At 40.8% G+C, this 22143-nt stretch overlaps 1 protein-coding gene across 2 annotated transcripts in view; it reads right to left on the reverse strand.

Moving 5' to 3' along the window:
- The window catches only part of ppp1r13bb (protein phosphatase 1, regulatory subunit 13Bb), a 96535-nt gene extending 75404 nt beyond the window's left edge, over positions 1-21131 (reverse strand). Inside the window, exon 1 of one of the 2 annotated variants that reach the window (XM_080202591.1) lies at positions 20728-21131. In XM_080202591.1, the coding sequence (XP_080058717.1) occupies positions 20728-20736 (9 nt within the window). In that variant the 5' untranslated portion in view covers positions 20737-21131. Of the gene's footprint in view, positions 1-123; positions 337-20727 lie in introns of those variants that run through there. The other variant, XM_080202590.1, reaches the window with a different exon arrangement.
- Between the last annotated feature and the right edge of the window lie 1012 nt (positions 21132-22143).

Raw genomic sequence — 22143 nt, forward strand, 5'->3', positions numbered from 1 at the left:
AAACATTAACTTGATGTTTGCAGGTGCTTTGAAAGCAAGGTCAAACTAAGCATTCATATCCTGTAATAAACTTTCTGCACAAGTTACATTAGTGCAAAGCATGCCATATTACTTACACTTTACCTTCCCATGGTTGAAATTCTTTTTATTCGTTATATGTTTTTGTCCAACTTTTTTACACAGCCAAGAATCCTCTCTTGACTTAATTAAGCTTTGCAGCACCATTGCCACAAAATCCGTCATGTGCTTTGCATTAATGATCACATTTAAAAAGAAAAATTAAAATGGAAAGGAAAAACAAAGAACAGAAAAAAAAAGTTCCAGTGAACTGGGATGGATATCGAAGGGAAGACAACCTACTGGTATGTCTCTGCACTGGGCTCAAACGGTAATCAGCTTCACTGCATTAGCAGACGTCATTGAATCCTTGTGATGTGAGAATTAGCAGGCATACTTACGACTTTAGCACTGATAAGATGGACCAAATAAAACAGAACAGCATTTTCTACTGACAGCAAGGGCATACTGAGTACACTCTAATCTTAAGTACATTTAGGAGAAAACAATCTCCTCAATGTGATAAAAATTCTAGATGGATAATTATTGAGCTGATAGTATGCAATCTTGCAAAATACACTTCAGACGCAGAATATTTATAACACTGTTCCAAATCCATAGCATACAATTACATAATTAGACGCTAAACATGTCTCAGTATGCAGCCTCAATTTCACAGCAAAATGAAACTCATTACAATGCAGCATTTTAGAAGCTAATTTAGCCTGCATTGTTAAATATCATACAGAATGTTATGCTTGTCAAATGTAAACAATAACAACTTGCATTCATATATGATGTGGAGATGCCAGCATTGGACAGGGATGGCACAGTAATATGTCTCACATAACCAGGTTAAAGTCCAAAAGATTTATTTGTTTTTTCTTCCCCTTCGTATACCTCGCTGGGGGAGGTAGTGGAAGCGGATACGGCAGTGACTTAAATTTAAGGGGCGACTTGACAAGTACATGAATAGGATGGGAATAGAGGGATATGGTCCCCAGAAGGGTAGGGGTTTTAGTTAAGTCAGGCAGCATGGTCAGTGCAGGCTTGGAGGGCTGAAGGGCCTGTTCCTGTGCTGTAATTTTCTTTGTTCTTTGTATTTCTCAGTTCTACCCATATAGACTTAGTGAGTGAACTTTCAGATATATCCTCTCATTGCCATGATATTTTCCTTAAGTGCAATTCCCCTTCCTCTCTTACTAGTTTTTCTACCTATCCTATAACATCTGTACCCTGGAACATTGAGCTGCCAGTCCTGTCCTTAGCCATGTTTCAGTAATAGCTATTTATTTTTGAACATTAGGAAAGAGACTGTCCTTTGAGCCAGACAAATAAATGCGTCAAGCGGAGGAGATGCACACACAAAGAGCCGGGGAGACGCGCGCACACAGGGAGGCAAACACAGAGAGCGAGAGCGAGGCGCGCGCGCACACACACACACACACACACAGAGGCAGAGAGAGAGAGACACACACACACACAGGGGCACAGAGAGAGAGGCGCGCACACACACACACACACTGAGGCAGAGAGAGGGGCACACACAGATGGAGAGAGAGAGAGAGAGAGAGAGAGAGAGACACGCATGCACACACAGAGAGAGAGAGAGGCACACACGCACACACACACACAGAGAGGCACGCGCACAGAGAGAGAGAGGCACGCGCGCGCACACAGAGAGAGACACACACAGAGAGAGAGAGAGAGAGAGAGAGAGAGACACACACACACACACACACACACACACACAAAGAGAGGGAGAGAGAGACACACACACACACACACAGAGGCAGAGAGAGAGAGACACACACACACACACACACACACAGGGGCACAGAGAGAGAGGCGTGCACACACACACACACACACACACACACTGAGGCAGAGAGAGGGGCACACACAGATGGGGAGGAGAGGGAGAGAGACACGCACGCACACACAGAGAGAGAGGGGCACGCGCACACACAGAGAGAGAGAGGCACACACGCACACACACACACAGAGGCACGCGCACAGAGAGAGAGAGGCACGCGCGCGCGCACACAGAGAGAGAGACACACACACACACACAGACACAGAGAGAGAGAGAGAGAGAGAGAGAGAGAGAGAGAGAGACACACACACACACAGAGAAAGAGAAAGAGAGAGACACACACACACACACACAGAGGCAGAGAGAGAGAGAGAGACACACACACACAGGGGCACAGAGAGAGAGGCGCGCACACACACACACACTGAGGCAGAGAGAGGGGCACACACAGATGGGGGGGGAGAGAGAGAGAGAGAGAGAGAGAGAGACACGCATGCACACACAGAGAAAGAGGGGCATGCACACAGAGAGAGAGAGAGAGAGAGAGAGAGAGGCACACGCGCACACACACACAGAGAGGCACGCGCACAGAGAGGGGCACGCGCACGCACACACACAGAGAAAGAGAGAGAGAGACACACACACACACAGAGAAGGGGAGAGAGAGACACACACACACACAGAGAAAGAGAGAGAGAGAGACACACACACACAGAGAAAGAGAGAGAGAGAGACACACACAGAGAAAGAGAGAGAGAGAGACACACACACACACAGAGAAAGAGAGAGAGAGACACACACACACACACACACACACACACACACACACACACACACACACACACAGAGGCAGAGACAGAGACACCTTGGCCAACCTTTCCAGAGTTTGTACTGGAAGGCAAAAGAGTTGGTTATAGAGAGACAGGTTCAAGGCCTGGAAGAATTTGAAAACACAAGTGAGAATTTCATGAAGTGGCATTACTGAAGTGACAGCCAAATGTAGGTCAGCAAGCACAGGAGTGAAGGATGAGCAGGACTTGGTTGGGTTATGTTACAATTACCAGAGTTGTGCGTCATCTCAAACTTATGAAGGATAGAGTAAGAACGGATGATCAGGAGCACAAGCAAAGTGAGGTCAGCATTTTCTGATTTTGTGAATGACACACCTTCTTTGCAAAGTGCTTTAACATTTATTTTCCTCAACAGGCAGAGATGTTCTGAAGTGCTACAGCCAATTATAAAATATAGTTAATTATAGGGAACAGAAACAAATTGCTCATGAAATAAATTCGTCAAAAATAACTCCAACAAAAGTTTTAATTATAAAATTTGTTTGACCAAATTTATGAGGTTGATAAGATTAAATAGTTTTGGACTGTCTCTGAAGGAATAATGAAGGTCATGTGACCTGTCCCAAAGATAGTCTGACTGCATTTCTGGGTGGTTTGATTGTTAGAGATTAAACAGGTCCAGATTGTTTCACGAGGAAGATGGTGCAAGGTGTTTACACTTGAAGGCAATTGTAGACTATCAATGGATAGACTTGAGTTGCCAGAGTTCCAGAAAAATGTTGAGAATGTCAGCTTGTAAACAATTGTGCTTCAAACAGCCCATTTAGTTCCAAGATGAGAGAGAGAGTTGGGTTTGCAAGGAAATTAATATCTCTATCTGAATACAAGGCTCATATTATTCAGCAGCCATGGAAAAAGGCTTTGAGACAGAAATGACACAGAGGAAGTCACTGTGATAGAGTTTCAAGCTTCCTCACAATGTCACTGAATATCACCGACAGTAAGGCTGCCAGAGTGTGGCTGAGTGAGTCAGCGAGAAAAAAGCTCGAGGCCAATAGCCTCTATCTCACAGCGCCAGAATAAATGCAAAAACTTGTAGTAAGATTGGAAAGACCAAATTTGTGAAAGATTAAAACAAGGCTGGAAGATTTGCCTAGTTAAGTAGGGGGAGAAGTCTCCAGGAACACACGCACTATGAGACATAATTCTAGACTTAAATGTTTTCAGGCTGGGAAATGAAAAGATCGGAAGTAAACCCTTCAGAGCCAAGAATCATTTGGACTGATTCTGGGAGAATTGAATGTCTACATAAAAGTACAATGTAGCATGTACACCCGGTAATGTTTTCTCAAGTTTAGTTTTGGAGTTGAGCACAAATCGTCCACTAAAATATGGATTAGTCAATAGCCTTTTGGTCTCCTTGTTGTGACAAGAGTAATAATCTGGTGAACTGGGCGGCACGGCAGCACAGCTGCTTCACAGCTCCAGGGTCCTGGGTTCAATTCCCGGCTCAGGTCACTGTCTGTGTGGAGTTTGCACATTCTCGTGTCTGCATGGGTTTCCTCCCACAGTCCAAAGATGTATGGGTTAGGTTGATTGGCCATGCTAAGAAATTGCCCCTTAGTGTCCAGGGTTGTGTAGTTTAGAGGGATTAGTGGGTATAATATGTAAGGATATGGGGGTAGGGCCTGAGTGGGATTGTGTTCGGCGCAGACTCAATGGGTCAAAAGGCCTCTTTCTGCACTGTAGGGTTCTCTGATTCTATGATTCCTAACTGGTGTGATGACAATAATCTCTCCCTCAATGTCAACAGGACGAAGAGATAGTCATTGACTTCAGGATGTGTGCTGGAGAACATGCCTCTGTCTACAGTCAACGAGGGTGAAGTACAAATGGTTGAGAGCTTCAAGTTTCTAGCACCAACAACCTGGCCTAGTCCCTCACTCGTGTCTGCTCCCCCCACCACCAGTAAGTGAGCCCCTACACGAGGTTCCAAATAGGGCCTGCCCCCCCAGCACAAGTCAATCTGTGCTAGGAAGCAGTAAGATGTCTCACAACACCAGGTTAAAGTCCAACAGGTTTAATTGGTAGCAAACGCCACTAGCTTTTGGGGCTTTGCCCCTTCATCAGGTGAGTGGGGAGTCTGATCACAAACAGGGCATATAAAAGGCACACACTCAGTTTACAGAAAACCGGTTAGAATGCGAGTCTGTACACCTACTCAAGTATTAAAGATGCAGACAATGAATGGAGGTAGCATTAAGCATAGGTTAAAGTGATGTGTATTGTCTCCAGACAGGACAGTAAGTGAGATTTTGCAAGCCCAGGCAAGTCATGGGGGTTACAAATAGTGTGATATGAACCCAAGATCCCAGTTGAGGCCGTCCTCATGTGTGTGGAACTTGGCTATCAGTTGCTGCTCAGCGACTCTGTGCTGTCGTATGTCATGAAAGCTGCCTTGGAGAATGTTTACCCAAAGATCAGAGGCCAAATGCCCGTGACTGCTGAAGTGTTCGCCAACACGAAGAGAACAGTCTTGCCTGGTGATTGTCGAACGATGTTCATTCATCCGTTGTCATAGCATCTGCATGGTCTCCCCAACGGATGAACGAACACCACTCGAGAATCACCAGGCAAGACTGTTCTCTTCCTGTTGGCGAACACTTCAGCAGTCACAGGTGTTCAGCCTCTGACCTTTGGATAAACGTTCTCCAAGGCGGCCTTCATGACGTACAACAGTGCAGAGTCGCTGAGCAGAAACTAATAGCCAAGTTCTGCACACATGAGGATGGCCTTAACCGGGATCTTGGGTTCTTGTCACAATGTGTAAATCCCATGACTTGTCTGAGCTTGCAACATCTCACTTACTGAGCTGTCTGGAGACAATACACATCTCCTTAACCTATGCTTAATGCTATCTCCACTCACATTTTCTGCACCTTTAAGACTTGATTAGCTAATCAGTATTCTGTAAACTGAGTGTGTGCCTCTATATGCTCTGTTTGTGATCAGAACTCCCCACTCACCTGACGAAGGGGCAAAGCCCCGAAAGCTAGTGGCATCTGCTACCAATTAAACCTGTTGGACTTTAACCTGGTGTTGAGAGACTTCTTACTGTGTTTACCCCAGTCTAACGCTGGCATCTCCACATCTTGACTAGGAAGCAGTGCCAGGGCATTACAAGGGCACTGCCTGGTCATGTCCTTTGCCCCTAGAGGCTATACTCATCTTTGAGCCCCAGTGGGAATCCTTCAACAAGTTCACATCTGGGTGAAGCTGTTGTAAACCCTGCTGGCGTCAGTCATGTCGGTGAGGTACAAAAGTTAGTTCGGTGAGTGCGGGCTCAAAACCATCCCTCAATACTTGCTTCTCACTAAGTCTCACAATATCAGGTTCAAGTCCAATAGGTTTCTTTGGTAGCACGAGCTTTCGGAGCACTGCTCCTTCATCAGGTGAGTGGGCACCAGCCTTGAAAACTGTAATCAATGAAACTTCCATTCTTATTAATATGAGGGATCAATGCTGAGAAATGGAAATTTCCCACTTTTTGTAGCCATTGTTAAACATCTGCTCCGAAGTCAGTAACAGTCCTGGTCAGATGGTGTAAAATGAAGCCCATTTTTAAGAATACCATAATATAACAGTGCTAGGTGTACTTCTGTATATATGAACGTGTTTACTCTCAGGAATTGCTCTCGTGGGAAGGTGGGGACTATTCCTATAACTAGTGGAAATAACATGTGTAAATCAATACTGAACACCCAGACGAGCAGATTCGAGTGCACAATAGAAGGAAATATGAATCTCCTATTCAGCTGTAGACTTTCAGACACACCCATAAACAAAAAACACATTGAAGTACATAGCATCTTGCTGCAGCATTTAATGTGAACAGAGATACAGAGACACTCATATCTTTGTAGAGCATTATTACAAATTTGGTATACACCGATATTCACAGCTCAATCCTATCATCTCCTATTTCAACCCCACCCTATCCAAGGGCATAATTTCAGTCAAATGTGCTTTTTGATTTGCTCACTGGCACATATTTTTCATAGTAGTATTTATATAATAAATGAATTGTGCATAATAAAAGGCACACATATTGCCTTAATGCAATGATTACATTTGGAAAGACCAAGAACCTGGTTCACAAATTGCGTGCACCAAATAGACCACTATTAAACAAAATCAGATAGGCTTTGCATATGGTAGGTTTTTGAAAGCAATTCACCTCTTCACATTGCAGCTCTGGTCTAAAGGTTAACGTGTGACTCTTTTTGTACCAGAAACCAAAATGAAATACAAGTTCATAAAGCTGTACGTTCCAGTTTCATTACAAAAAAATTACAAAAAAGACGAGATTTCACATGAATTCATCCTACTCACAAATACTGCAAAAATTACACAAGATAAATTATTTCACAAGTTTATATAACTTTGAAATATCAACCTCTCAACACTTTTGAAATGCCTGCTCTTTTGAGACACAACTACAATTCACAATTAAGGCAAAGTACAGCATATAGTATTGTCACTTCTTGAAGCAAAGTGCAATGAACATTTAAACAATACTGAAGTTTATTTATAACACTCTTGTTGTACAGCTATGTAGAACCATCACTTCAAACCCATAAAATAAGAGCTGTGAACAAAAATAAAGCTGAAAAAAGTTTGCAATTTTGATGAGCAGATGTAGGCGTTCAACGTGAAGATCTCAATTGAAAGAAATATACTAAGTATAGCATGGTTGGGGAAAGTTGAGCTTTTTTTATAAAACCAATTAGGCAAGCTGGTTACATATGTTACTGCGAACAATTTAGGATTTTGATGTTCTCCTCAGTCTACAATATTGTTTTACGTACTGTACAAGAAATTTGTTACCCTGCACATCTGACATCCAGTATTAGAGAAGTAGAAATTTCCAACTAATTAATAGGAAGACAGAAGCCATTGTTTTTATTTTCCACCACTCCCCCCTCAATATTATTTGCAACAGCGATGCAAGTGTACAAAAGAGTTTGCTCAATATAGCTTTCAACCTCCTCCCCTCTGGTAGCCTCGCTCCTCAATATTAAAGTCAAGGATCTTGAAGTACACCATTACTAGAACAAGGTAATGTGGATGTTGGAAATATAATTAAAAAAAACTTGAATGCTGAAAATACTCATCAAGTCTGACAGTATCTGTGGAGAGACAGAAAGGGTTAACGAAGTGGGAGACCCAAGCGTTGTAATAGTTTTTAAGCAAGATAGTGGGGTGAAAAAAAAACAAAATGGGAGAGTCTGTCATAGGGTGGAAGGTAGGAAAGATTAAATGACAAGACAAAAAAAGAGCTGTTAATAGAAAAATAAACATGGAGTTGATCATGAGAAACACAGTCACCAACAATAAATTGTTGTTCAATAAACAAGGGCCTGGAGTTAGGATCTAGAATTGTTGAACTCAAACACAGAGTCCAAAAGGCTGTAAAGTGCTTGCTCTAAAGAAGTGTTGTTTCTCAAGCTCCTGTTGAACTGTTACTTATGTGTATATTAAAACCAATGTCAGCCTCATGATTTTGTCAGTATCTTTGTATTATTCAACTGTATTTTATGTCTTCGTCCTTGGCAAGAACAGAAAAGGGGCAGGTAATCCAGCTATCAAATTTCGAACAACTAATACTAGTACAGGCAGGTCCTGAAAACCCTCGATCTTGTGTCTGAGATAGACAATGCCAAATCGGGAAGCAGCATTTATCATGGCAAAAGAAGATTACCCAACTTATTAATAAATTAATTAAAATGTAATTCAGAGTTACTGGAGTTATTCCTCCTTGCAATAGCTCACCTGTTTGAAAATAATTCTCCTCCCTGCCCTTGGATTAATGACATTAGCAGAGGGGACCAGCAGGCAAGACAACTTGCTCAGTCACTGACTACTGATGAAAACATACATATGAGCATCCAAGTATAAGTTAAGAATTTTCCTTCATGTGAAGATAGAAAATAACTTCATTCCCTTTAACTCAGCAATAGTCTGCTTAAAAATTACAGCTATGAATCCGGTAAAACCTAATGGAACATAAATGTTCAATAAATGAGTATAGTCATATTGAACTCAACAAAACTAGAACAATTCATTTTAATCAAAAAATTACCACTGAGGGTGTCACAAGAATATTGAACTACGGCACAATTAGCCTGGGATTCATGGAGATTAACTAATTGTGTAAACTTATTAAACACTAAAATTTCTCTAAGCTTAAAAACTATACCAGACACTGGAATCGTGTGCTCCCTCAAATGATTCTTTTCTTTATATGCAACAAACAGGTAGGACAACAATGGAAGCAAATCTTTGATAGTCAAAATTTATTAAGCATTTAACATCCGCACTTCATAATTTCCATGTTGCAAAGTATAGCACCCAGCGCTCAAATTCACAAGGGTTATACGGCTTTTTATATGGCTTTATATATTTCATTAAAACAGAGTTTGTTATGCTTTGACACAAAATATGATTTAATGCATGAAGGCACAATAGCAAATCGGTCTCCTTGCCAAATTATACTAGAAATATTTTCAAAGCATTTTTAATGGCGTTCTTCAAAACAACATCTATAAAATGTCAAAATAATATTCTTTGTATTACACAAGTACAAGATGCTGCATATATTTGGAATATTCTAATGAAATAAATTCAGCCACAGTATATAAAATAATTTTGTGTTAGAAGAGATCCATATTTTAATATTCATGAAAAGATCTATGCATACAATATGCAAGATTAAAATATTCTGCATTACTGCAATAAGACAATGTTATAACTGTGTACATAATGCATATAGTTACCTGAACTACGCACAATTAGCAAAATGAACTGCTTACTATGAATGCTTAAGCAGTTATACTTTGTTTTCCTTACTTCAAAAATACATAATGGGCCACTGGAAGATCAATTCGCTTCTAGCTCTCACTCTATGCTGAAAATCTTGAACTGTATTGCTAAATTTCACATCATGTGTATGGAGACAGCTGTACATTCCTCAATGCCAGCATTTACACATGAAAGTTTAACCCTTGGCAGAGCCATGTTATGTTGAAGCACATCAATCGTGCAATAACCAAAACACAGCAATATAATTAACAAGAGACAATTCACTCAAATGCCCAGAGTTTCGCCAACAGTATGTTACTGCCTCCAAGTGATGAATTGTTCAAATTGTGAAGAAAGCAAACCTTCAATCTTAAATTGTCATTCTGCAAAATTGTTTTAAAAAGCTACCAAGAATTGGATGTGCACCAAAGCATCCAAAATGTTTCCTATACTATACTGATTGCAATAAATGCCACTTCAGACTAAGTAAGAACGTCCTATAAAGCTAGGATCAAAATATTTTCTGTTCAGGTTTGAGAAAAAGCTGATCACAATTGTTATAGCATAGATGGAGGTCTTTTGGCCCATCACGTCTGTACCAGCATTCCTTTCTGCAATTTACATATTCCAACTTTTCGCCAAAGCCTGCGTATTCTTCCTCTTCTGATATCAATCCAATTCCCTCTTGAATCAAAAACTGAAAATCTCAGACACGCTGACTGCATCCGTGGAGAGAGAATAGAGCCAATGTTTTGAGTTTGGACGACCCTTTGTCAGGGCTTCCTCTTGAATGCCTTGACTGAACCTGCCTCCATCACATTTTCAGGCACTGCATACAAGATATGAACCATTCGTTGGGTAAAAAGATTTTTCTTCATTTTGTCATTGCTTCTTTTGCCAATTATCTTAAATGTGTCCCCTCTGGTTCTTGATCCTTCCACAAATGGGAACAGTGTCTCCGAATCTATTCTGTTCATACCTTCATGATTTTGAATACTTCTCTAAAATCTCTTCTCAAACTTCTCTTCTCCAAGGAAAATAGTTCCAACTTCTCCAATCTTTGTAACTGATGTTCCTCATCCCTGGGACCATTCTCGTAAATCTTTTCTGCACTCCCTCAAATGCCTTCAGACTTTTCCTAAAGTATGGCACCCAGAACTGGATGCAATAAACCAGTTTAGACCAAACAAATGTTCTAAGTGACCATAATTCCCTTGCTTTTGTACTCTCATATTATTTTTCATTGCCAACACCCAGTGAAACATCGCTGGCTAGGCCAGCATTTATTGCTCACCTTTAATTGTCCTTTAGGATGTCATGGTGGGCTGTCTTCTTGAACTGCTGCAGGCCATGTGGTATATGGGTACAGTCACAGTGCTGTTAAGACAGATTATCCCTATTACTAAAGCCTAACTTTCATCATCACTCTCTCAATCTGTCCTATCCCTTTCAATAAGTTTTATATATACACACCCAGGTCCCTTTGCTTTTGGATGCCTCCAGCACCTACTTTAGAATTGTACTATTTACTTTATATGGCCTCTCCATGTCCTTCCTATCAAAATGAGTCACTTCACATTTCGTTGCACTGAACTTTATCTGTCACCTGTTTGTCCCTTCCACCAACTTGTCAATACCCATTTGAAATTCTACACTATCCTCACAGTTCACAATCCTTCCAAGTTTTGTATCAACAAATTTTGAAATGGTACCCTGTAAATCAAGGTGCCAAAACTTACCCCAGGAAACTCCACTATAAGCCTTCCTCTAGTCTGAAAAACTTCCATTAACCACTACTGTTTCCAGCCATTTCATATTCACATTATTGCATTGTCCTTTTCATTCCACGAGCTTTAACTTTGCTCATAAATCTGTTGTGCGGCACCTTATCAAATGCCTTTTGGAAGTCCAGGTATACCACATCAATAACATTGTCCACATCACCCTGTTACCCCCAAAATAACTCAAGCAAGCTAGTTAAATATGATTTGCCCTTAAAAAAATCTGACCTGGTTTTCCTCAATTAATCAGCATTTTCCAAGTGACTATTAATTTAATCCAAAATTATAATTGCCAGAAGCATGTCCAAAGTTAAACTCTTTGGCCTGTACTTGTTTGGTTCAACCACACATTTTTTGAACAAGGTTAGCAGGCCTTGCAATTCTCCAGTCCAAAAGGGGGTGGAGCAAAGTAGAAGCTAAGTGACAGAGATAGAACAGCATGGTGGCACAATGGTTAGAACTGCTGTCTCACAGCCTAAGGACCCAGGTTCAATTCCAGCCTTGGGTAACTGTGTGAAGTTTGCACATTATCCCAGCGTCCATGTGAGTTTCCTCTAAGTGCTAGGATAAAACATTTTTTGGATTAAAGAAAGGGCTCAAGATGGAGCAGCAAGCATGGGAGAGACAGAAGCTGTGAGGAACTACTCCTCCAATCTCAGGTTCTCTGCCTCATCTGCACAGTCTAAATTTGTTGAACTTAAGATGAGTTACATGGGCTGTAACATGGTATCAGAAGATGAGGTGCTGCTGCTCCAGTTTGTGTTGGGCTTCACTGGAATGTTGCAGCAGGCCAAGGAAGGGCATGTGGGCATGAGAGAAAAATGTTGAGTTGAAATGGCAAGCAACAGGAAGGTTGGGGTCATGCTTGAGGACTGAGTGAAAATGTTTCACAAAGCAGTCACCCAATTTGTGTTTAGTCTCTTTTCATATCCTCTTTGCTTTTTCATCTTAACTCTCGTGTGTCTTGTAGGGAGCTCCGAATTTGTTTGCCTTGACTTTATGGGAATATACATTGTCTGTGCCTGAACTCATTCTCTCTCCTCCAAAGACAATCCATTGTTCAGATACTATTTTGCCTGCCAACCTTAACTGATGTGAACCAAATCCATTCTCACCCTACTAACGCTGACTTTTCCCCCAGTTAATTCTGACACTGGACTGCTTGTTGTCCTTTTCCATCGTCAGCCTAACCTTTGATCCTTGCCCCCAGATGTTGTTCTATTGATACTTGACCTAATTGCTCCACCTCATTCCCAACAAACCAGGTCTTTATCGTTGGACTGAAAAAAAGAGCTTCCTGAATACATAACACTCTTATCCGTCTTTGCCCTTTACACCACTACTACCCCAGTCTTTATTCAGATAACTTAAGCATTCCATTATGACTTCTCTATAATTCTTGCACCTTTGTTATCTCCTTGCAAATTTGTCTTCTACATCGTTCCCACTAGTTAGTGGCCTAAAGGATATATTGCACCTAGTTTTAGCCAAATAGATTCTGACTGTTCTGGGACATCCTTTCTCTCCAGCACTGTAATGTTATCTTTAGTTAGTACAGCAAGGCCAAACTTAAATTTGTAGTGTGTTCCTGAAAAGTTCTACTTCAAGTGAAAGAATTTAAAGCAAATCACATTCTCCCATGAAAACCTGTAAAGGCTGTAGTTAGTTTCTGTAGGACTTTTCAGCAAACGTTAAAATATTATATTCTATGTTGAAATACTTTATATTGCTAAATGAAATGACTTTTAAATTAAAAAATATCTTGCTCTCTGAACCTCCTGGTCACTGCAGACTCTTCCTGTCACCAATTTTCTTGTTCACAGCCTCTTCTATTCCCTAAATGACCCCCTGTCAACCCTTCAACTTACAGCCTCTCCCATTCCCTGACTCACCCCCTCAATGACCGTCCTGCTCCCTTTCCAAGAGTTAAAATGTATAATACTAGGGAGCATGTACTGCAGGTGGGAGGGGAAAAGTTCAAAGGAGATGTGAGGGGCAAGTTTTTTTTTAAAACACAGCGGTAGGTGTCTGGAACATGCTGCCAGGGGTGGTGGTGCAGGCAGATAGGATAGGGGTGTTTAACGGGTTTTTAACATAAGCATATGGATAAGTATGAAATAGAGGGATTATGGACCAAGGGCAGGCAGAAGAGATTAGTTTAATTTTCCATTACATTTGGCACAACATTGTGGGCCGAAGGTTCTGTTCCAGTGCTGTCCTGTTCTATGTTCTAACTGCCGAATGCCCTGCTCCCAGCTTGTATTCTTGGTTTCTGGCTCCCTCTTCCCCTCTTATTTTCCTGCTTCTTTTCTTGAGTCTCCCAGAGTTTGTCCAGCTAATCAATGCAATTGGTGACAGTGCAGCCATACTCCTCAACCTCCAATTGCAGGTTCATTTCCTCCTGTTCTGGCTACTCCTCCAATCTTTGATTCTGTCTCTGGAGGAGCTGGACCTGCAGATGAGAGACAGAACCTGAGAATGGAGGTGCAGCTCCTCACAGCTTCTGTCTCTCCCGTGCTTGCTGCTCCCCCAATCACAAATCTACATTACTTTCCCACTTTCACTGATATTTGCATTTTTAATTGCCCAGCTCTGTTTGGACTACAAAGGAGGGAGAGATGGGAACTTATATTTTCAGGATCAATATTTCTATGTTATAATTTTTTTTGATCCCATCTTTGATTTTTTACAGGCTATTTTGGAGACTGGATGAATTAGACCATTGCCCCGGAGTGTTGAGAGTCCTGTTGAAAAGTCTCTCAATAGCTAGAAATTAGTTAAATTAGCTATTTTACAAGAAATGCAGATAACAGCCCAGCATGAGGAGAAAGCATTTAAAGTTATTTTATTTTTGCCCTATTGTCGGGGGAAAAGAAAACACAAAGCATCCATTTTGAGAAAGGACATTCATCATGATTTGACACGCAAATTGTAAACCACTTCAATTAAGTTTTTGACAGCACAATATAACTCAAGCAAGACAATGCCAGGCTTAGACAGATTCTAATGGTTGACTGCGTTAAGTTACAATATTATGCTAGACATATGTTTTATGCAAAAATCGACAATAATGCATATAAGTAGAAATCAATGACCTAACAAATTGATTATTATATCATTGGTAGAGGTCTTAATAACACTGTATAATATGCAGCATGCTGGAAACTATGAACTCCTTGACAATCACCCACCAAGCATGGTACTTTCTCAATTTGAACTAATTGAGATGATTTGCATTTACTAACTCTGGCATGGCAGAGAGTTACTACAATCTAATGGGTCTCAAAACAATTTTTATGGACAAGAATACACCTGCATTCATTTCAAATGGCAAATTTAATAACTACTACTGACATAAAGTGCAGAAGAGGCCATTTGGCCCATTGAGTTTGCACCAACTCTCTGACAAAGCAGCTTATCAGTCACACTCAACTGTCTGTGTGGGTTTCCTCCCACAGTCCAAATTGGCCATGATAAATTGCCCTTTAGTATCCCAAGATGGGTTAACCATGGGAAATGTGTGGGGTTACGGAGATAGGGCGGTGGAGTGTGAAGCTGCGCATAACTCAATGTCAGTGTGGTGTTCACCAGAAGCACGTTAAGTCTTCAGCCTTTACAGTATACTTGTATACAGGTGCAAGTAGTGAACGAAGGCTTGCTGTTAACATACAGAAGACTCCAAGTTCTGCAACCAATATCACCCCAAAATGATGGTAACAGCAGATCAAAAACCCTCATGAAAAAGGCCATCCTCAATGGGTTCTGAGCTGAAAGAAGCTACCAACTGAAACGATAGAGGCTGAGAAAATTCACCAGAACAAGCTCCAGAGAGAAGATCCTGTAAACTAAGAGCAAAAATTTTATTGTAGATGACTGCGCACAATTTCTCTTGCAACTCCAGCTTCAGCGTTCATGACCTGCAAGGGTAATCCAGATCCTTTTCACTTCCAGGGTGCAGCCAGTTCTGAACAGCCCTTTTACTAATTCAGTCAGAAACATCATTCAAATAAAATCTGTTGTTAATTGGATTCCCTGACTCCAAGTTGAACGGAAGAAAACAAGTAAATAACTAACTCTCCGAAACTCACAACTGCCTGAACAGCAAATCTATGGTTCAGTTAGACGCTTTGCTACTCACAATATAGCTTCACTGATATGTCGGCAAACAGCCAACCCAAGCAGTCATTGAAAATTCTTCATTCTTGATGCACATGGCTTCACAGAATGGCAGCTCACAAAACCAGCAAGCACAGGGAATTCATCATTTCTGCAATGATCAGTGACATTATCTTGGAAGCCTAAGTTCTTACAACAATACTCACACTTTTAAAATCTTCAACATGGATCACAATTTCTCAGATCCAATTCCACTGGGACTCACCCAAAACCCAGGCATCGGCAAAAAGTCTGCAGATCTGCAAGTTAGAGATTATCTTACTTTAGACAAGGCATTCGAGCTAGCTGGACTGTCTGAACCACATCCAGTCTTCATCCTCTCCGGAGACAGATTTCCTCCATTGCAGGTTGGTGAGTTATACCCAAATGTCAGGCCAATTTCCACGCCAACAACAAAAACCATAAGCAAATGAACCTACCCCTCTCCTGACAGAGCAGCAAATGAGATGTGGAAGGATTACAAAGCCTTCAAATTGGCTGAACCTTTAATTTCAAGTACTTCGAGGGCAGACTGCATACTGAGAATCTTGTTCATGTTAATACTATAATCACAACAATTTTAGAATTGCATCAAGGTGGTAACAATGAGGTAAAAGCATAAGACTTACAACAAAGTAAGGCTTGAAGTAAATGCAAGTAATTATATCCATGGAATAAGGACTTAGAAGTGTGGTAGGAGGGTCTGGGATACACAGGGTTAATGCAGGGCTGCCCATACTGTGATGCAAGGCAGCATATGATTTAAAATCAGTGTGGAGTTGGCAATAGATTTATGCCTGTATCCTTTACTGTATATATAGATATAGTTACAAGTAGTTAACAAAGACTTGTTGTTAATATACAGAAAACTTATTTAACAGATACGTTCTGCAATGAACTCCATTCCAACAGTAAGCTATAAAAGTGATGCGCTACATTTCAATTTTCAGCCAAAGGCTGCTTCCTACAGCTTTGTTAGAACAAGTTCCTCATGCGTTTGCTCTTTTTGATGCTGCTCAGCACAGGAAGAGGGGTTTGCTTCCTGATCCTTCACTTGCCCAGCAGCAGGTAGTTAGAACTGGTAATTAAAAATATCTCACACCAAAAAAAAAGAGGCTTTCTAGAGAGCCGTGTGACAAGATAATAACTATCGAGCAATGTCGCAGAGCATAAAAAATTGCTCAGTTCATCTTGTTTGAACATGCTACTTATTATTTGTAAATTTACTTTAATTTAAACATAATCACATGTATGGAAAAATTGTTAGAAAATTCTACACTGCAATGTCAATTTACAAGCAGTGAGCTTCAAGCAGCACATGTTCAAATGTCAATAACCACCAAATCTTGTAAACCCATCATCTCTGTTCTTACCTGACAAATTGGTTCCCTGACCTTGAATTCCTTCATGACCTCACCTTAACCTCCTTCAGCTTTGTCCTGTCTTACTTCCACCAACTTTTTCAGACACCCGAGCCCTAATATACACAACTTCCCAATTAAACTCCTCCAGTTATCTATCTTTAAAAATGCTTGGATTTACAAAGCTTGCACTCAGCTTTTCTCTTCTAACCCTGCTTCATGATTCATCAACCATTGCTTCCATCCAGTTTCCCCCACTTCGTCCCATAAAGGATCTTAGATTGTTTTGTATATTAAAGATGTTATTTATCTTCTCAGAGGTATAGTGGGCAACAAGACTCCCCAATTAAAAATCCTTACGCAAAACCAAAAATATTTTTCAAAACATTAAAATTACACTACAAGTGACGTTATGCTGGACTAAAATACAGCTCTGGTTAGGTCACGACTAGATTGCATCCAGTTCCGGGCATTATACTTTTAATGGTGCAAGAGTCTTTCAGAGGGTGCAGAGGAAATTTATCTGAACGGCTTAGAGAAGCTGGGATTGTTCTCTTTGGAGCAAAGAAGATTGAGGGGAGATTTGATAGAGAGGCACAAGATATGACTGGTTCAGATCATCTATGGACTGGTTTGGCAGAATGGCCTGTTTCTGTGTCAGACATATGCTATGTTATGGTAGACAAAGAGAAGTTGTTCCCCTTAGCTATAGCACAAGGACAAAGGGATAAAGATTCAAGATTTTGGACAAGAGATGTGGGGACTACGCAAGGATGAACTTGTTTTAAAAATTCAGCAAGGGGTGACAACCTGAAACTTACAAGGATAAAGTGGAGAAATGGGGCTGACTGGATTGCTCCAGGAAGAGCCAACATGGACTCAATGAGCCAAATGGCTTCCTTTGATTTCATTTTGACTCTGACTACGCAATTAAGAACCACAATTTGCAGCTTTTGCAAAGTACTTCAGTTGTGTCTACAGAATGAATGTAGCACTCTTCAAAAGTGTAACTTGCACACTGTGGTTACAGTTCAGCATCAAGTATGGATTTTTACATTTTGGACTGAGTTTACTCTGATTGAAGTACAACAGTGTGAAAATTCTTAGCTTGATTAGCATCATTTTTGGTCAGTAAAGAGAAAGGTTTGCATCAGTGTGAGTAGTCAACACAAATTCATACACTATTCTACAGTGAAGGTCAATTTCAGACAAATATCAAGGTGATAACTTTATGCAAACTAGAACTTTATGCAAACTAGCTCTTCATCAATACTTCCCTATTGATCAATTAAATAACAGGCTGAAAGGAACAAGTAAAATACCAGATGAAATGCAGCAACTGTGGAACCAAGCAAGGAGTCACAGCAGCAGCAGAAGAAAACTCCTTAAAAAAATTGGAGTTCAAAAATAAAAATCTAACAAGCATTTATATTTAGAAGACTTTTTCTAAATGACAAGTTTACATACAGAAACAAGAATAGTCACAGGATAGGATTTGTCTCTTGTGGTGCCAACCATAAGGCACTTTAAAAATCATGTACTCAAGAGTCAAACATTCTCTATGTTTACTAGATATGTTCTGAATACACAAAGCATTCTAGTTAATATTTGTAAAGTGCAATGACGTATAATAAATCTGAAGGCCAATGTTCTTAGTTTTTATAGCTTTTCAACATAATATTACAACAAAAAATGTCAACCAACATCAAACATTTTTCGTGATATGTAGTTCAAGGAGTCAATATTAATACAACCCAAGAGCCAGCACATGTTTCTCAACAGCATTTAAATCAGAACATTTAAGAGAATAGGTGAAAATTTATTAATTACTCAACTTCTGAAATTCATACTTCATCAAGTTGAGAATCCAAAAAGTAATGTGTATGCATCCTGATCATCTAAAAATCAATTTTCAACTCTCTAGTAGCATTGTTCTGTATGTCATAAACCTTCTGAACAATTAAGAAGTCTCATAAATGGGTTTTGCCTTGTGTATTTACAACTTTGCACATTTAAATCAATGTTTTTTTAAGTGTCTTTTTACAGTTTAACAGTAGATTTTCTTGCCAATAATAGGTTAAACTGCAATTTAAACCCAAGTTACAAATTTACAATAAAAACAACAACTTTAATACAACCTGCAGCCAAATGAAATATATCTCACCAGAGGCGGAGTTGTAATAATTGTTTTGCCAATGTGTAACGCCCATAACTCAGGAGTGTCAACTGAGCATTTCAGGCCACTGTGGAAGAAAATCTTTTGAACTCATTTGTCACCAAGCAGATGCAGTCTATTCTGCAGATTGCGTGCAGGGCTGCAAAGGACATTTGGTCCCTGCTTGAACTTCAGCATTCTTTCACTGGCTGCCAACCAAATCTGCAAGGCTCTCCTTTAAAAAGTTCCTCTGATGCTTCTCAAGGGGACCAGTGGAAAAAAGGGAAATCAGTTATGATTTTGCATCCTCCACTGGCCCCTTGATTGGTAACCCTACAAATCTGGTAGATCAACTAGCCCTGTGCCCGATCTCATTATTCTTCATCTATCCCCATCACTCACCAAATTTAAGAAAATCCACAGATTGTTGGAAAACCCTTATATATATATGTCAAATTTGAGAGGCAGCATCATGCAGATTAATACTGAAACTCAAATCTCAGTAATAAAGTCTATTCCATCCCATCAATAGGTCTATCAGTGCAGAACAGTTTCAACAAATCATTTGTTCTCTCAGCCAAACGTAAATATAGAAAGGATAATGAATGAAGCATAAAGGGTGCATGTTCAGAAGAATTTCATGCGTCTATTCAGACTATATTTTCTGTTAAAGAGGAAAAGCAAAATCTTAGTGGATAAAGGGGTAGAGATAAAGAGGAATTGAGACAAATTTAAATGATTGTAGATTAGGTTGCAAAGGGAAGGGCTCCACTGAAAACATTTTGCCCCATAAGTTAAAACCCTATCCAATAGGCAACCATAAACATAAAGTTATCAGCTTTAGAAGTACATCATTCCTAAAGATACCTGAAGAATAATCATCCCAGTGATTCAAAAAGTGTAATTAAAAATAAATTAATATTGGGTAAAAAATGGCTTATTGCAAACTTACACAAAAGGCTTGCTCTAATTTTCAAATTTTAAAATGCAGGATATGGCCACATCAAGCTAAAGGGAGTGAAAATACAATACTGTTGTGTAACAAGTTCTTGATATAGCAGTTTCCATCAAGAACAGAAATCTTTGGTACAATATTTGACAGGATAAAGGGCGCCCTAAATATAGCAGAAAAAGGTATATATACACAATAGCTTTATTTGTTGACATGTCATCAAATTTTACTCGACTCCAGAGTGAACATCATTTAACTTCCCTACAATGATCGAGAAGTTCTGTCTTCCCCCCCGCCCGAAGTCTGTTTATAATACAGTACAATAACCTGACAGTATTTTCTATAATAATTCTTATTTCTTTTGATTCGCGCATCGAAGTCTTTATCATATCACAGTAATTATGGTGGACAAGGAACATCTTTGGACATGGAAGTAGGTGTAAACATCAAAACTCATGCAGGCCATTTAACAAAAGCAAACCTAACGGAGGGTTCCTTTCGGTTTATTAAAATATTTTCGTCGACGTGAAGATTAAAATATAAAAACAGCATTTCAACGCTAATTGAATAACGTGCAATAATCTGGTAGAAGGCAGCTCACTGCGGTATTTTAGTTATTGCTTTAGCGTCAACCATCGTCCCCCGCCCCCCCCCCCCCAACACCCGAACAGTATAAATCCCTTTAATTTCTTCCTTTCATAAGTGAGAGATTATTTGGCGGCTGAAAAAAAAGGAGACTCATCTTCTCCTTAAATCGTGTTAATTCACGTCTCAGGGCTGAAGCAGACAGTCACTCACCGGCATCATTTTTGGCGATGTCTCAAAAGCACAATCCCACCAAGTGAAAAGATTCAATTTGCTGCTGATGATCCTGGGGTTCAATGTGAGCGTCGGCAGCTGGGAGGGGAGGGGTCGGAACAAATCGGCTCTGACAAGGGAGAGGGCACTAGTCCAACTCCAGGCCACTGCTACTGCTGCTGGCTTTCCACCCTTCACTCCCGACCCGAGGAGACGGCGACGCCAACGGGCGGCGATTTAAAAATGGCAGCGAGGGTTGTGGGCAGCTTCCTCCCCTCCCCCAACCCGCGGGCGGCGACGGCGTCTGCTGCTGCTTGGCACTGCCAGGAGTTTGAAGCCACTTTCCGTTGGGGCTCGGTCGCGAAACGGCGGCGCGCGGAAGCCACGAGCGGGAGCGCGAGGCCCGGTCAGCTGATACCTCCCTCTCCGCGCCTGCGTCCTCCAGAGGCCGAGCGTCAGGTGCGATTGGTGCCGGCAGAAGCTTGGATTTACGGCGTTTCTTTCGAGCACCAACCGAGTCTTTCTTCTTCCACACACACAAAAGTACGCAACTCACCAGCGCTGTGCCGAAACTCTCATGGTTTGCGCAAAAGGTGAGGAGTGGGTGGGGAGGGAAGGCGAGGCCAGCACAAGTCACTGGCATCCCTGGAATGTAAACTCTCCTCTGATGGTCTGCAGCAGGGGCTGAGTAATGCAGAGGCAATGAGGGAAACATAGCATTGCAGCAACTCGCCCAGCATATCGCTTTCTCTATCACGCACACCGATCGCCACCTGCTGTCCGACCATGCTTTAAAATAAGCAATCCTTTTGGGAGGTGGGGGAGAGAGACTGCATGATTTGCTCTGCCATTCATCTTAGTGTCATCTGTGAATTTTGATACAGTACACTTGGTCCCCAACTCCAAATTATTTATGTAAATTGTTAACAATTGCAGTCCCTGAGGCACACCTCTAGTCACTCATAGCCACCAGAGAAACTTCCATTTATCCCCACTCTTTGTTTTCTGTTAGTTAACCAATCCTCTATCTATGCTAATACATTACTCCAACACCTGCTCCTTTATCTTATGGAGCAGCCTTTGGTGTGACCCTTGTGAAATACCTTCTAGAAATCCAGGTACACCATATCCACAGATTCCCCATTGTCCCCATAACGTTCTCAAAGAATTCCGCCACATTAGTCAAACATGACGTGTTCTTCATGAACACATGCTGCATCTTCCCTATGGGACAATTTATATCCAGATGTCTCACTATTTCTTCCATAATAATAGATTCAAGCATTTTCCCTGTTACAGAAGTAATCAACCTCTATTTACCTGCTTTCTGTTTACCTTTTTTAAGTAATGGTGTCATATTTGCTGTTTTCCAATCTGCAGGAACCACCCCAGGGTCCAACAAATTTTGGTAAATTA

Source organism: Carcharhinus amblyrhynchos, chromosome 14, assembly GCF_965287045.1.
Source record: "Carcharhinus amblyrhynchos chromosome 14, sCarAmb.v2.hapA, whole genome shotgun sequence".
Taxonomy (NCBI): Eukaryota; Metazoa; Chordata; class Chondrichthyes; order Carcharhiniformes; family Carcharhinidae; genus Carcharhinus; species Carcharhinus amblyrhynchos.